Below are 17,931 nucleotides of genomic sequence, written 5' to 3' on the forward strand. Positions count from 1 at the left end.
CTGGGCACCTACTAACCTGGAGAGTTCCTCTTTCAGTATCCTATCATTTTGCCTTTTCATACTGTTCATGGGGTTCTCAAGGCAAGAATACTGAAGTGGTTTGCCATTCCCTTCTCCAGTGGACCACATTCTGTCAGAAAAGATGTCCTTTTCATTATAGGGGACTGGAATGCAAAAGGAGGAAGAAACAACTGGAGTATCAGGCAAACTTGGCCTTGGAGTACAGAATGAAGCAGGGCAAACGCTAATAGAGTTTTGCCGAGAGAACCCACTGATCATAGCAAACACCCTCTTCCAACAACATAAGAGAAGACTCTACACATGGACATCACCAGATGGTCAACACCGAAATCAGATTGATTATATTCTTTGCAGTCAAAGATGGAGAAGCTCTATAGAGTCAACAAAAACAAGACCAGGAGCTGACTGTGGCTCAGATCATGAACTCTTTATTGCCAAATTCAGACTTAAATTGAAGAAAGTAGGGAAAACCACTAGACCATTCAGGTATGACCTAAATCAAATCCCTTATGACTACACAGTGGAAATGAGAAATAGATTTAAGGGACTAGATCTGATAGATAGAGTGCCTGATGAACTATGGATGGAAGTTCGTGACACTGTATAGGAGACAGGGATCAAGACCATCCCCATGGAAAAGAAATGCAAAAAAGCAAAATGGCTGTCTGGGGAGGCCTTACAAATAGCTGTGAAAAGAAGAGAGGTGAAAAGCAAAGGAGAAAAGGAAAGATAAAAGCATCTGAATGCAGAGTTCCAAAGAACAGCAAGGAGATACACGAAGGTCTTCCTCAGCAATCAATGCAAAGAAATAGAGGAAAAGAACAGAATGGGAAAGACTAGAGATCTCTCCAAGAAAATTAGAGATACCAAGGGAACATTTCATGCAAAGATGGGCTCAATAAAGGACAGAAATGGTATGGACCTAACAGAAGCAGAAGATATTAAGATGAGGAGACAAGAATACACAGAACTGTACAAACACCTTCACGACCAAGATAATCACAGTGGTGTGATCACTCACTTAGAGCCAGACATCCTGGCTATAGGAATGTGAAGTCAAGTGGGCCTTAGAAAGCATCACTACGAACAAAGCTAGTGGAGGTGATGGAATTCCAGTGGAGCTATTTCAAATCCTGAAAGATGATTCTGTGAAAGTGCTGCAGTCAATATGCCAACAAATTTGGAAAACTCAGCAGTGGCCACAGGACTGGAAAAGGTCAGTTTTCATTCCAATCCCAAAGAAAGGCAATGCAAAAGAATGCTCAAACTACCGCACAATTGCAATCATCTCACATGCTAGTAAAGTAATGCTCAAAATTCTCCAAGCCAGGCTTCAGCAACATGTGAATCGTGAACTTCCAGATGTTCAAGATGGTTTTAGAAAAAGCAGAGGAACCAGAGATCAACTTGCCAACATCCACTGGATCGTGGAAAAAGCAAGAGAGTTCCAGAAAAACATCTATCTCTGCTTTATTGACTATGCCAAAGCCTTTGACTGTGTGGATCACAATAAACTGTGGACAATTCTGAAAGAGATGGGAATACCAGACCACCTGACCTGCCTCTTGAGAAATCTGTATGCAGGTCAGGAAGCAACAGTTAGGACTGGACATGGAACAACAGACTGGTTCCAAATAAGAAAAGGAGGACGTCAAGGCTGTATATTGTCACCCTGCTTATTTAACTTCTATGCAGAGTACATCATGAGAAACACTGGGCTGGAAGAAGCACAAGCTGGAATCAAGATTGCCAGGAGAAATATCAATAACCTCAGATATGCAGATGACACCACCCTTATGGCAGAAAGTGAAGAGGAACTAAAAAGCCTCTTGATGAAAGTGGAAGAGGAGAGTGAAAAAGTTGGCTTAAAGCTCAACATTCAGAAAACGAAGATCATGGCATCTGGTCCCATCACTTCATGGGAAGTAGATGGAGAAACAGTGGAAACAGTGTCAGACTTTATTTTTTTGGGCTCCAAAATCACTGCAGATGGTGATTGCAGCCATGAAATTAAAAGACGCTTACTCCTTGGAAGGAAAGTTATGACCAACCTAGATAGTATATTCAAAAGCAGAGATGTTACTTTGCCAACAAAGGTCCATCTAGTCAAGGCTATGGTTTTTCCAGTGGTCATGTATGGATGGGAGTTGGACTGTGAAGAAAGCTGAGCGCCAAAGAATTGATGCTTTTGAACTGTGGTGTTGGAGAACACTCTTGAGAGTCCCTTGGACTGCAAGGAGATCCAACCAGTCCATTGTAAAGGAGATCAGTCCTGGGTGTTCTTTGGAAGGAATGATGCTAAAGCTGAAACTCCAGTACTTTGGCCACTTCATGCGAACAGTTGACTCATTGGAAAAGACTGGGAGGGATTGGGGGCAGGAGGAGAAGGGGACGACAGAGGATGAGATGGCTGGATGGCATCACTGACACGATGGACGTGAGTCTGAGTGAACTCTGGGAGTTGGTGATGGACAGGGAGGCCTGGCGTGCTGCAATTCATAGGGTCACAAAGAGTCGGACACGACTGAGCGACTGAACTGAATAAAAACTTATCTCATAAGGACTGTTCTTTTAGAGGATTTAAAGACTGAAAACAGAACATCACAGGAGGCTGAGTAATATTGTTTATTTTCAGTCACCCATGGATATGTTAGAGAAACACAGCAAAAATAAACAAAATTCATAGATAAAGACAAATCTGAGTCATCCAACTGCCCCTTTGGAGATGCTACAAGCAGCTATGCATTCAAGAACATTTTTAAGAACCTGTGTGTGTCAGGCATCTTGATCATTTAATAATCATGGTTTATTCCCTCAACTATGAGTATCAGATTATATAAACTGAATACATAATATATATACAGATTATATATATAATCTATACCTATATTATATACAGTCTATTAGGGCAGACAAAACAAGTTTTCAAAAATGTAAAAACATGGTAAATGCGATTAAAGTGCTTTAGGTGTTGGGGCAGGGGCAGAAATGAATTTCAGCAGAAGAGAATCAGTTAACACTTTAGACAGAATTTAAGCTAGGCTTTGAAAAGATGGGTTAATTTCTTCATTTGAAGATAGGACTGGGAAAAGTAATAGGTAAGCACAAAGGTAAGAAAAAAATCAATCATAAAATCAGACAAAGGTAGCATTTACCCCCTCCCTCCCCTCAAAAAACCCATCTGCTTTCTTTGAGATACTACAGCTGTGTGAGTGCTGATGCGAGAAGACCCAGGAAAGAGGGAGTTCGAGGATACAAGTAAGACACGGGATAATCAAAAGATCAAGGTTCCTGAGAATTCAGAAAATAAGATGCAGAGCACTGAGATCTGACAGAAGCAACTGGATACACATGCTCAAGTTCTTCAAATCAGACGTGAAGGGATGGTGGTATATTGGAGAAAGGGGAAAATGACAGTGCTTGAGAAATACAAGACATAACAAAGAAAAGGGCCAGTCAATGGAATAAGGTTTTGATAAAATTCAAGAACTAAGTAAGACTTCTTTACTCAATCAAACTGACTGAAACATCAGATTGCCTGAGGGTTCCTTCCAAAGTTAGAGTAAAAAGTTTTTCCACCCTCAAAGGTGAGGGAACCCACAAGGACAGAGAATGCGAACATAAGCAATATTAACAAAACTATGAAAACTAGAAAGCGCACACACACACTCACACACGCTCAGTTATCTTTGGGACCCGGTGGACTGTAGCCCACCAGACTCCTCTGTCCATGGAACTTTCCAGGCAAGAATACTGGAGGGTGTTGCCATGTCCTACTCCAGGGGAATCTTCCTGACCCAGGGATTGAACCTTCGTCTCCTGCATCTCCTGAAATGGCAGGTGGATTCTTTACCACCACATCACCAGGAAAGCCCCAGAAAGCTAATGGGTGAGTGTTAACCCTCTAAGCAGGTCTGAGAAAGCTGAAATTTGCCTGCAGGCAGGGAGGGAAGAAGGCATAAGCATGGCGGAAGCCATGGGGGTACACTGTAGGAAATCAACCCTAAATATTCATTGGAAGGATTGACGCTGAAGCTCCAATACTGTGGCCACCTGATGTTAAGAGCAGACTCATCGGAAAAGACCCTGATGCTGGGAAAGATTGAGGGAAGGGGGAGAACGACAGAGGATGAGATGGTTGGATGGCATCACTGACTCAATGGACATGAGTTTGAGCAAACTTCAGGAGAAAGTGAAGGACAGGGAGGCCTGGCATGCTGCAGTCCAAGGGGTCACAGAGAGTTGGACATGACTGAGTGACTGAACAACAATAAAGGGGGCAAACTCACTCATTTGCAAAATCCCAGAAAAGCTCAAGAATTATAAGTATTGAGGTGCATCTGAAGACAGAAACAGAAAACAGGACAAATGGAACAGAAAACAAAGGAATGGGTTCAGAAAGCTTTGTCAGCAGTTTAGTTTCCTAGATTTTCTCACTGACTCTTGAGGGACCAGGATACTGTAACTATCCTCTCACCATCACATAACACTCAAGGTTTACTTTGGGGAGACTATAGTAGAACTCTGGACTTTTGAACAACAGGCTCACCTATGGATGGGAGTATCATACTGAAAACAGATTAAATAAAGTCCATATCCCTGGGTCGGGAAGTTCCCCTGGAGAAGGAAATGGCAACCCACTCCAGTATTCTTGCCTGGAGAATCCCAAGGACGGAGGAGCCTGGTGGGCCCCAGTTCACCGGGTCGCAAAGAGTCGGACACGACTGAGCGACTTCATTTCACTTCACTTCACTTAATGGTGAGATCCATCCTCCAGCTGATTCTCCCACATGCCACCAGCAGCCTAGTTTATAACTCCCCGACCCCCACCCCAGGAGAAGACTAGAGAACTCTGAGTGAAAAAAGCGATCCAGGAAAAAAGATTAACGAAGTCAATGAGAAAGAAGAGACGAAGGTTCCCTTTTCAATTACCTGTCAAATGAGGGAGTAATCCAAAAAAAGATCATGGGATCCAGGATTCAGTGCATCCAGTACAAGAGAAAGGAATTCCCTTAAGATGGTGAGATCCCAGGACAATATTTATGCAACAGACCTGGAGAGCAACCAGATCAGATTGGAGCAGGAATATAGAGGGCTCTCAGGAAAGGTTTTCTTTCAACAAAAATGGGAACAGATTACCAGTGTGAACATACTAAGAGGATATTTACACCTACTAACAGAGTTTGGGATGGATTACTGTAGATACACAGAAAATAAAGCAAACATTAAAAAAAGGAAAAAAAATTTTCACCAAAATTGCACAAAAAAGAAATTATCATGGTATATATGTTTCATGATTTATAATGGGTAATGATATGACCAAAAATGTGGTATACCTATATTAGAGTAATGGGGTATGAAGAAGTGAAAGAAGCTTAAATCCTCATCTTTCATAAGAGAAAGTCTATATAAGACTGCTCTCTTTTTATCCTAAATCTTGTAAAACTATTTCCATTTTATAACTTTTAGAAAGTTTTTGAAGTCTGGTTTAAAACTTATTTTAACAATAATAACTTGTTATTAAGCTAATAGTTAATAACCTTAATTTTTGTAAAAATTAAAATTATGTAAGACTTCAAAAAACCAAAAGGTATTACATCACATTATTTAAGATTCTTGAGTCAGCAAAATAGAATTTCAGTGGGTTATGTGATCAGAGCTCAATGTGTGAGTCAGTGATTTGGGGGGTTGGTGATTTTTTTAGCAATGACAAGATCCAAGATGTGACTATGTGACCAGGTAACAGAGAAAAAGAAGTAAGGGAATTAAGAAGCCAACGTGTTAGCTGAATTATCAGTCCAGACGCTGAAGATGACTAAAAACGACGATGTGTGACTGTGCTATTTTCCAGGCCCACTTTTCCACTCTTTACTACCATGTTTTCTGACCCGGTATGCTTGACCTCTATGGAACAGATCAACAGGTTCCTGAGACCCTTAATTAAGGGTTGGGTTTGCCCAATGGGGAATCCCAAGAGGAAGTTAGGAGAATAAGGTGTAGATATTTATTCCTCCAACTTCCTCCCTGCAAAATCACCTCATGATGGCTAGGGCCCTTCAAATGAAAACTACCATTCCTCTCAAGGCAGTCAAGTCCATACTTCTCTTGAGAGCGCAAGAAGTAACCACTCCCTATCTTATTTCTTATGGCTTAGGGCTATTAACAGTTTGGCTACAGGTTTCTATATTATCTTTAATTGCACATTATATCTGCATCTTTATAAATAGTACCTTTATAAAACAAACCCTTCTCAAATTAGCCTATTTCACGTGTGCATCTGTTTCTGTTGGGACCTGACTGACTGTAAACAGTGATAATGATGATGGTGAAGACGCAGGGCTGTAATAGAGACTCAGTTCAGTTCAGTCGACTGCAGCACACCAGGCCTCCCTGTCCATCACCAACTCCCAGAGTCTACCCAAACTCATGTCCATTGAGTCGGTGATGCCATCTAACCATTTCTTCCCCTGTCATCCCCTTCCCCTGCCCTCAATCTTTCCCAACACCAGGATCTTTTCAAATGAGTCAGCTCTTCGCATCAGGTGGCCAAAGTATTGGAGTTTCAGCTTCAAAATCAGTCCTACTAATGAACACCCAGGACTGATCTTCAGTATGGACTGGCTGGATCTCCTTGCAGTCCAAGGGACTCTCAAGAGTCTTCTCCAGCACCACAGTTCAAAAGCATCAATTCTTCTGCGCTCAGCTTTCTTTATAGTCCAACTCTCACATCCATACATGACCAGTGGAAAAACAATAGCCTTGACTAGATGGCCTGTGTTGGCAAAGTAAGGTCTCCGCTTTTTAATATGCTGTCTAGGTTGGCCATAACTCCTTCCAAAGAGTAAGCGTCTTTTAATTTCTTGGCTGCAGTCACCATCTGCAGTGATTTTGGAGCCAAAAAAATAAAAGTCTGTCACTGTTTCCACTGTTTCCCCATCTATTTCCCATGAAGTGATGCCATGGGAACAGATGCCATGATCTTAGTTTTCTGAATGTTGAACTAGTGGAAAGTAAATAGCTAATATTTAAGTAGCAATTACTAACATATTTCGAGTTATAGGTTTCAAGAACTTTGTCAAGCTCTTTGCAGGTATTAACTTAAACATTACAAATATTCTGTGGCAGCAAAGATTTTTTTGTCTGGTTCATTTCCATATACCAACACCTAATAGCTGGTACATGGTAAGCACTCAAATACTGATTTAATACAATAAGCAAGTTTGGTAAAAAAAAAAAAAAAAAAAAAGAGCTGGCTTTTGGTGTGGTGAAGCATTTCTCCTACTTTTACTTCGAAAACTTTGAAAGATCAGGGACATGTGGCTTCCCAGCACAGTTCAGTTGCTCAGTCATGTCTGACTCTTTGGGACCCCGTGAATCGCAGCACGCCAGGCCTCCCTGTCCATCACCAACTCCTAGAGTTTACCCAAACTCATGTCCATTGAGTCGGTGATGCTATCCAACAACCTCATCCTCTGTCGTCCCCTTCTCCTCCTGCCCTCAATCTTTCCCAGCATCAGGGTCTTTTCAAATGAGTCAGCTCTTTGCATCAGGTGGCCAAAGTATTGGAGTTTCAGCTTCAACATCAGTCCTTCCAATGAACACCCAGGACTGATCTCCTTTAGGATGGACTGGTTGGATCTCCTTGCAGTCCAAGGGACTCTCAAGAGTCTTCTCCAACACCACAATTCAAAAGCATCAATTCTTTGGTGCTCAGCTTTCTTTATAATCCAACTCTCACATCCATCCATGACCACTGGAAAAACCAGAGCCTTGACTAGACGAACCTTTGTTGACAAAGTAATGTCTCTGCTTTTTAATATAATATCTAGGTTGGTCATAACTTTCCTTCCAAGGGGTAATCGTCTTTTAATTTCATGGCTGCAATCACCCATCTGCAGTGATTTTGGAGCCCCAATAAATAAAGTCAGCCACTGTTTCCCCATCTATTTGCCATGAACTGATGGGACTGGATGCCATGATCTTAAGTTTTTTCACTTTTTCACTCTCCTCTTTCACTTTCATCAAGAGGCTCTTTAGTTCTTCTTCACTTTCTGCCGTAAGGGTGGTGTCATCTGCATATCTGAGGTTATTGATATTTCCCACATCACAAAAACTAACTAAACACTAAGACCCCCGGTGGCTTCTTCAGTGGTAAAGAATCTGCCTGCCAACACAGGAGAAGCAGGCCCAATCCCTGAGTCTGGAAGATTCTCCGGAGAAGAAAATAGAAACTCACTCCAGTATTCTTCTTGCCTGGGAATTCCCATGGACAGAGGAGCCTCGCAGGCTACAGTCCTTGAGGTCAAAAGTCAGATTCAACTTAGCAACTAAACAACAACTAACACCATATAAGAATGATTTTCTTATGTAGCCTACAGTGAGTCTTATTCCTTTTTCCTCTCATGTGGTCATCCAGGACTTGAGTTTCCGATTTTTGTTTTTTTAAGTGTAATATTCAAAGTCAAGGTAGCAAATTTTAAAATGCTTATTATGCACTTACAGCCTAGGAGCCCTCAAAAGGGCAGAGCATCTTTAAGTACTAGTTTTGAGTTTTAAAAAAGAAATGGGAAGGGAGGGGGCAAATTTAAAAATATGTTTAGGTCTATGAAATGCAAAAATAAGAAAGGTAAAGTCAACAAGATCACCAAGAATACATACCCACGCAGAACTAAAGCAAAGCAAGGGTAAGGGGGAAAATTAGGGGAGGAAGCATAATGCACGAGATTCAAATGCGCAAAATACAATGTATATACTGGTTGCAATAAATTAATCCCCTCATTGGATGCTGACACAGTTATCTGTAACAATCAAGGCAGCTTTGATATCTATAGCTTATAAAGGTAAAACTCAGGAGATAGATAAGATAACTGAAAAGATTTTCTGAAACCAGAACTGATTTTATGTTGCACTCCAAAACACAAGAAAAACTCACGTGAATAAGGATCGAGAAACCTGAGAAGCTACGAGAATACAATACTCAAACTAGAGTGAAAAACAGCAAAGACAGTTAAGATGTAAGCTACGACTGGAAAGGAGTTACCGGACGTAACACCTAGACATCGAAGAGAGACGGATAAAGCATCCTTAGAAGATGGAGAAAGACCGGGATTGGATTTGGTTGAAGAAAGACAAAACGGAAAAGCAAGGCCTAAGAAGCAAGTAGCAGCAAGGTAAAACTTAAGAGGAAAAGATCGAAGCCACAAGCAAGAAGTATAGGACTTACAAATCACATTCTACGGGGAGGGGAAAGGGCCACTTCGCGACCGACCAGTGCAACTAGTTTCCGAAAAGCGGCGGCGATGTAGGTTCGCAGCCCCACCCCGCGGGAGCAGCTCCTCTCCAAGGAAGACCTCACAAGGCCAACCGCTGGACTCCAGCTCGAGCCTAGGTCCTATCTCGCCCTTGCCCCGCGGCGCAGAACGGCCTCTCCCGGCCCCTCACCGAACGCTGCAGCTCCCCAAGCCAACACGAGGCGCGCTCCTTTCCGCTGGGATCTGGGTCGTGGTACAGCGCCTGCACTGCCTGGTACACGAGCTGCAGTGTCGGCTTTGCTCCTTCCATGGTGGTAGCGGTGGTGGCGGCAGCGACGGCTCTGGCTCTTCTCCCGAGGCTCCTCCGATTGCTCCGCCCTCGCGCTTCCTCACTGTGTCGGCCACGGCCGCTCCCTGACTGGCGCCATCTCCTCTTCGGCCGTTACCAGGGCAGATGGGTTCCTCGTGGAAGTTACCCCCTCGGAAACACAGGTTAGATCGTATTCAAGTTCCTGGTCGTTTTTCCGATCTTCCCACAAGACTCCACACTTCTGAATCCAGACGCCGGTGCTAGCTTCCTGACCTGCTGACTTGCCCTCCGAAGGCTGTCCCGGCAAGACAGAGACCACGAAGCGTACCTCAACAGCTTTACCCGGACCGGAAGCGGCAGCACCAAAATCTTTGGCACACTTCCGTCTGGTGCGTTGTAAACGGCCTCCGTGCCGGCACGCCTCCTCTTTTCTCCCCGCCCCCTCCCGGAAGTGACCCTACAGGGCTATGAGCCGGTAAGAAGTGGATCTCCACATTTCTTGCTTGGGACTGGAGCTCTGCGATCCTCGTGGCGCGAACACCTGTGCAGCTTTCCCCTCCTTGGCAATGGATCCGAGGTCTTTCTAACCCCCTTCCGACTTTTTCAGCCCTTCCCAGAGAATCCTTTAGGACCCCCGTGGACAAGTCGCATCAATTCAACTGTGGCCTGACACTGACTGTACTGGAAAGCCATGGATGACTTAAGACAGAATTTGTATACTGACTGTAATGGAGGAGACAGACATACAGTCAAATAACTAGCATACAAACCTGGGAAATGTGCCATGTTGGAAAAACATAGAAAATACCTAGAAACCTCTATCCACGAAATTCTTACACCCAAAAGGGTGTGATTCTATTGCTCAGTACACTGAGTCCAGAGTATTTGCACAAACACACTGAATTGTGTTTTTGTGTATGCCTTTCATTCTGAATCAAACATCAATTCTACAACTCTCAATACACAAAAGAATATAGAAATCTTGGAATCCGTACTAGGGAGAAAATTCCAAACATTGCTATGTCTCCTTTGCAATAATAAATAGCTGTTCAGTTCAGTTCAGTCACTCAGCCGTGTCCAATTTTGCGACCCCATCGAAGGCAGCACGCCAGGCCTCCCTGTATATCACCAACTCCTGGAGTTCAGACTCACGTCCATCGAGTCAGTGATGCCATCCAGCCATTTCATCCTCTGTCATCACCTTCTCCTGCCCCCAATCCCTCCCAGCATCAGGGTCTTTTCAAATGAGTCAACTCTTCATATGAGGTGGCCAAAGTATTGGAGTTTCAGCTTTAGCATCATTCCTTCCAATGAACACCCAAGACTGATCTCCTTTAAAATGGGCTGGTTGGATCTCCTTGCACTCCAAGGGACTCTCAAGAGTCTTCTCCAAAACCACAGTTCAAAAGCATCAATTCTTTGGCGCTCAGCTTTCTTCACAGTCCAACTCTCACACCCGTACGTGACCACTGGGAAAACCATAGCCTTGCCTAGACGGACCTTTGTTGGCAAAGTAATGTCTCTCTGCTTTTCAATATGCTACTAGGTTGGTCATAACTTTCCTTCCAAGGAGTAAGTGTCTTAATTTCATGGGTGCAATCACCATCTGCAGTGATTTTGGAGCCCAAAAAAATAAAGTCTGACACTGTTTCCACTGTTTCCCCATCTATTTGCCATGAAGTGTGGGACCAGATGCCATAATTATTGTTTTCTGAATGTTGAGCTTTAAGCCAACTTTTTCACTCTCCTCTTTCGCTTTCATCAACTGAAATCCAATGGTTCTGTGAAGACCTATAAGATCTTCTAGAACAAACAAAAAAAAAAAGATGTCGTTTTCATCATAGGGGATTGGAATGCAAAAAGAGGAAGATGTACAGAACAGACTTTTTGACTCTGTGGGAGATGGAGAGGGCGGGATGATTTGGGAGAATGGCATTGAAACATTTATAATATCATATAAGAAATGAATCGCCAGTCTAGGTTCGATGCAGGATACAGGATACTTGGGGCTGGTGCACTGGGATAACCCAGAGGGATGGTATGGGGAGGGAGGTGGGAGGGGGGTTTGGGAGTGGGAACTTATGTATACCCGTGGCAGATTCATGTTGATGTATGGCAAAACCAATACAGTATTGTAAAGTAAAAAAAAAATTAGAGATACCTGGAGTAATAGGCAATTTTGGCTTTGGAGTACAAAATGAAGCAGAGCAAAAGCTAACAGTTTTACCAAGAGAACACACTGGTCATAGCAAACACCCTCTTCCAACAACACAAGAGATGACCCTACACATGGACATCAGCAAATGATCAATACCAAAATCAGATGTATTATATTCTTTGCAGCCAAAGATAGAGAAACTTTCTACAGTTAGCAAAAACAAGACCAGGAGCTGACTGTGGTTCAGATCATGAGCTCCTTACTGCATTTGTACTTAAATTGAAGAAGGTAGGGAAAACCACTAAACCATTCATGCAGGACCTAAATCAAATTCCTTACTGTTATACAGTGGAAGTGATAAATAGATTCAAGGTATTAGATCTGACAGAGTGCCTGAAGAACTTGGACAAAGGTTCGTAACATTGTACTGGAGGCAGTGATCAAAACCATCCCCAAGAAAAAGAAATGCAAGAAGGCAAATAGTTGTCTGGGAGGCCTTACAGATAGCTGAGAAAAGAAATGAAGGGAAAGGCAAAGGAGAAAGGGAAGGAGATACCCAATTGAAGGCAGAGTTCCAGAGAATAGCAAAGAGAGATAAGAAAGGCTTCTTAAGTGAACAATGCAAAGAAATAGAGGAAACAAAAGAATGGGAAAGACCAGAGATCTCTTCAAGGGATTAGTCATTATCCAGAATATATAAAGAACAGTTCAATAATGAAATGACAAGATAAGGTTTGGTTACTTGAAAGACTAATCAGGTGATTAGAGGGTTGTAAGATTAAGATTAGGCTAGATTAAGTGCAATCAGGAACACTGATATCAATATAATGGTAATGAAACCCTGATCAAAACAGTGGACATCAAAGTTCAGTAGAGATTTCTGGTTGAGGAACACGTTTGTATGCCAGAAGGGTAACATATCCTGACTCCACCAAGACAGGACATATGTGTCTTCTTCCCACAACGTGCCCTATGTATCGCCTTTTAAGTAAAACTTCAGTTATAAGTGTAGCACTTAACTGAGTTCTGTGATTTTTTCTAGAAGAGTTTCAAACCTGTGGGGGTAGTGGGAACCCTGGAATTTGTAACCAGTTGCTCAGTAGTGCAGGTGGCCTGGGGACTCCTGAAGTAAGGCTGAAATCCAAACTGAGGGTAGTGAGGTGGATTGAGCCTTTCAGCCTGTGGAGTCTGATACTACAGATGGTGTCAGAATTGACTTGCCCTTCACCCCACTGGGGTAGAAACAGGACAAATAAGATGTCACAAAGACTGTAATTTAGCATAAGTCCTCCCCCACAAAATAGATTAATCAAATGTGTTAACAACTATTAAACACAGGGAGTAAGTAATTGTGGTCACTATACCATTGTCTCTACTTCTCTGAAATTTTGCAAATTAAATGTCATAACTGGAAAAATTATGTCAGTTTTATTTATTGACATGAAAAGATATCAAAATATTATTGAAACAGGTTATGACTCAGTATGTAAAAATACTCATTGACAGGAAATCATACCTATGTTTCTATATAGGTAGAAAGGTATCCAGAGAAGGCAATGGCACCCCACTCCAGAATCCCATGGATGGAGGAGCCTGGTGGGCTGCAGTCCATGGGGTCGCTGAGTCGGACACGACTGAGCGACTCCACTTTCACTTTTCACTTTCATGCATTGGAGAAGGAAATGGCAACCCACTCCAGTGTTCTTGCCTGGAGAATCCTAGGGACGGCAGTGCCTGGTGGGCTGCCGTCTATGGGGTCGCACAGAGTCGGACTTGACTGAAGCAACTTAGCAGCAGCAGCAGAGCAGAGAGGTATCTGGAAGAATTTTCACATGTTAACACAGGTTAGTTGCAGTGATGGACTTTTGAGTGGTTTCTACTTTCTTTTTTGTGTGTATTTCTTCACAGCATTTATTACCACGTGACACATTCCATATTTTTATTATTTTTTGGCTATTCCCTCTGTTAACAGAAGCTGTCAGTAACATCATATCCCCAGTGCTTTCAGTGGTTCCTGGCATATGGCAGAAACACAATAAATATTTGCTAAATGCATTAATAATGTTTCTATGACTTGAATTTTTCTTTACAATGATTATTTACACTTTTAACAAATATATTTTCTCAAAATCAACATGGTTGCTTTTTTTTTCCCAAACAGTGACACTGTAAACTTGAAGTCATAACCATCAGAAGCCACTGTCAACTGAATCTTGGTGACTGTTTGCCCAAAGGCCACACAGCACAGACCTCTTCTGGCCCAACTTCAACCCATAGGGCACATATCCTATATCATATTCCTTCAGCTGCAGAACCCAAGACAGTCATAAACCTGGTTATTAAACCTCTTTCCTTCCATTAAACCCACATCAGGGGCTCACATGCTGAGGACAGCATTTGCCTTTGTATGGCTCTCCAGCTCAGAATTTCCTCAGTCATGGCCAGCTTTGCCCCCAATTTCCCTTGCAAAGCAAATTCAAACTGGTGAGAGGGATCGGGAGAGGAGGATGGGGAATAGAGATTGTAAATTTCTGTGGAATAGGAAGAACATGAATTAACTGTCCACTGTCAAAAGGAGCCTTGTGCAAAGAGGGATGTTCTGTGGGTCAGTTCTGACAGAGTGGGGTGGCGAAACACAAAGCAGGTTGGAATTTTTCTGAACGTTCACAAAGTTATATTCTTTTCAGAAAAAAAAAAAAAATACTGAACAGAGAACCCAAGGGCAATGGTAGAGAAAAGACATACACAGTTCAATAAAGGTCCACCCACCTGCCCCCGTTCCTTGTTGTGCTCTGTCATATCCGACTCTTTGTGGCCTCATGAACTATAGCCTACCAAACTCCATTGCCCATAGAATTTTCCAGGAAGGAATACTGGAGTGGGTTGCCACTTCCTGCTCCAGGAGATCTTCCCGACCCAAGGACCAAACCCACGTCTCTTCTGTGCATCTCCTGCATTGGCTGGCAGATTCCTTACCACTAAGCAGCTCCCTCCTTCTCCTTAATCCCTCACAAAGTCTTCCTTCTCCGGTTAACTCTTCTCTTTGGAAGCCAGACATAGAGGAGGGGAAAAGTAGCCTTATCCTGACAAGATTAATTTTTTATGTCATATGATATCCACAGTTTATTGACTTTTAGTCCAACTTTACTTCAGTGTATTAAGCAATACACTGGTACTCATATGATGTGAGTCAAACTGTCACCCAGTCAGGCTGATGGAAGATGACACTCCCCTCACAAATGCAGAAGGCTCCTGGAAAATGCCACAGAGGAGCCTGGTGGGCTGTAGTCCATGGTGTCTCGAAGACTCAGACACAACTTAAAGCCTGAGCATGTACACACACACACACACCAGCTGGCTACAGGGAGAAAAAAAAAAAAACTTTCTCTTATATGGCAGGGTGGAAGGAGGGCTATCCTAAACATTAGACCCCAGGTACCAGTCCCAGCAGCACCTTCTTCTAGCTATGTGCCTCTAAGTAAGTTAAGTGTTAGTTGCTCAACTGTGTCCAACTCTTTGCCACCCCATGAACTGTAGTCCACCAGGCTTCTCTGTCTATGGGATTCTCCAAGCAAGAATACTGGAATGGATTGCCATTCCCTTTTTCAGAGGATCTTTCTGACCCAGGGATTGAACCCAGGTCTCCTGCATTGCAGGCAGCTTCTTTATCATTTGAGCTACAGAGAAGTCCTATGTGACTCTGAGTATCAATAACTACTTTCCTAAGCTGGATTCCCCTGCCAAAAGGAGCATGATTCCTACCCATCCAATTTACAAGGAGGCGCAAGTAAGATCACATGAACGTGCCTTGGAATTGGCTCATTGTAAACAACCCTAAAGGCTTCCTTGGTGGCTCAGACAGTAAAGAATCCACCTACAATGCAAGACAACTGGGTTGGATCCCTGGGTCAGGAAGATCCCTTGGAGAAGGGAATGGCAACCCTCTCTAGTATTTTTTCCATGGAAAATTCCATGGGCAGAGGAGCCTGGTGGGCTACAGTCCATGGGCTCTGAAAAAGTTGGACATAACTTAGTGCCCACACAAAGCAGCTGTAAAGCAATTAGCATTTTACAAAACTGTGGAGTCAAACTGTCACTTATGGTCTTATTGAGACACTTAGAAATCACAAGTTCTTACCCCCAAACCAAGTCTTTTCAAATATAGGAGGAATGGTGTATTAATGATCTCTCCAGGCAATCGACAAACCAAAGACTTGGCTACTTCACCAGCCAAGCACCAATAAACACTGACACGCTTTCTGGGGTCAAAATGCTTACCAGCTGGCTCTTGCTTCTGGAAGAAATTAGACATTTAGATCCACTTTATGACTCTCACCCTCCCTGCCACTCTGCTTAGCAGGCACTGATCACATACCTGCTCTGGTTTTATGCTGCTGCAACCGGACTCCAGGGCCTATTCCCATGAACAAATCCAATGCCCTCAATATTGTCCCCCAGGCTTCTAGATCTCTCTACCAACCTCAGACGCCCCAACTTCCCTCCTCCCCCAGCGCCCCAATACTTCACCTTCCAAAACTTGTCTCTCTCTGATGTCAGTTGATTCTCAATGGCGCCTATCAACCCAGTTGCACATTAAAATCATCTGGGGGTATTTTAAACAGCTTCAATGCCCGGGTACCTCCCTAGACGACTTAAATCAGAAACCCTGGGGCTAGGTCCGGGATTGAAAGTGAAAGTGAAGTCGCTCAGTCGAGTCCGACTCTTTGTGACCCCATGGACTGTAGCCTACCAGGCTCCTCCATCCATGGGATTCTCCAGGCAAGAATACTGGAGTGGGTTGCCATTTCCTTCTCCAGGGGATCTTCCCGACCCAGGGATCAAACCCAGGTCTCCCGGGCAGATGCTTTACTGTCTGAGCCACCAGAAATCTGGGGCTTCCCTAGTGGCTCAGAGGTTAAAGCGTCTGCCTGTAGTGCAAGAGACCTGGGTTTGATCCCTGGGTCAGGAAGATCCCCTGGAGAAGGAAATGGCAACCCACTCCAATATTCTTGCCTGGAGAATCCCATGGAGGGAGGAGCCTGCTGGGCTACAGTCCACGGGGTTGCAGAGTCGGATAGATTGAGTGACTCCACTTTCACTTTCAATATGCACCTAGTTTGTTGGCCCTGTGTTCATTTAGTCACCAGAGAGTTTCTCAGCAGGAGAGCTACAGGCATTTGGGGCAGGACCATTTCTCCTTGTGTAAGTGTAATTCAAGCCTCTCAAAGTATCACTGCTGCTGCTGCTGCTAAGTCACTTCAGTCATGTCCGACTCTGTGTGACCCCATGGACTGCAGCCCACCAGGCTCCTCTGTCCATGGGATTTTCCAGGGAAGAGTACTGGAGTGGGGTGCCATATCACTAGCACATCCCAGTTCCAGTCATGGTGACAACCAAAAACACACCAACATCTCCAAATGCCCCCACTTGAGAATCTCACCAACTCCTTCTTTTCCTTTTGTACTTCTCCAGAGTGAAAGGCCCTTCCTTCCCACCTCACTCGTCAATTCTCAAGTGACCAATTGTTCTAGTTTGCTCAGGACCCAGTGGTTTCCCAGGACATGAGGCTCTCAGTGCTAAATCCAGGAAAGTCCCAGGCAAACCTCAGCGGTTAATTACCGCAGATTTCCTTCTCTTGCCTCCCATGAGAGATCCTCATTGTTTCGTCTACCTCTCTCACCTCTTTTCTGGGAACTGGCCCTTCCCAACCACATTCCAGGGTTATACTGGGAACAACCTTGAGGAGGTTGCTGACATAAGCTGGGCCACCTGAGTTCTTCCCCCAGAATTTGCAGTTGGAACTGGATGCTAGTCTCAATTTGGCTAATGCTTCTAAAGAGATTTAAATTTGGGAATTGGTGGCCATTTCCTACAGATTTTATTGTCTTGGTCTCCAAAATCACTGTGGACAGTGATTGCAGCCGTGATATTAAAAGATGCTTGCTCCTTAGAAGAAAAGCTATACAAAACTAGATAGCATATTAAAAAGAAAAGACATCACTTTGCCAGCAAAGGTCCATATAGTCAAGGCTATGTTTTCACAGTAGTCATGTATGGATGGAAAAGTTGGACCAGAAAGAAGGCTGAATGCCAGAGAATTGATGTTTTTGAATTGTGGTGCTGGAAGACTCTTGAGAGTCCCTAGAACTGCAAGGAGATTAAACCAGTCAGTCAATCCTAAAGGAAATCAA

The 17,931-nt window shown here is 43.5% G+C and overlaps 1 protein-coding gene across 2 annotated transcripts in view; it reads right to left on the bottom strand.

Moving 5' to 3' along the window:
• Positions 1–10,019, bottom strand: part of TNPO3 (transportin 3) — an 83,967-nt gene extending 73,948 nt beyond the window's left edge. Inside the window, exon 1 of one of the 2 annotated variants that reach the window (XM_069588333.1) lies at positions 9,463–10,019. In XM_069588333.1, coding sequence (XP_069444434.1) covers positions 9,463–9,582 — 120 coding nt within the window. In that variant the 5' untranslated portion in view covers positions 9,583–10,019. The remainder of the gene's footprint in view (positions 1–9,462) is intronic. The other variant, XM_069588334.1, reaches the window with a different exon arrangement.
• Positions 10,020–17,931: the final 7,912 nt, after the last annotated feature.

The sequence above is a fragment of the Ovis canadensis genome, chromosome 4 (genome assembly GCF_042477335.2).
Source record: "Ovis canadensis isolate MfBH-ARS-UI-01 breed Bighorn chromosome 4, ARS-UI_OviCan_v2, whole genome shotgun sequence".
Taxonomy (NCBI): Eukaryota; Metazoa; Chordata; class Mammalia; order Artiodactyla; family Bovidae; genus Ovis; species Ovis canadensis.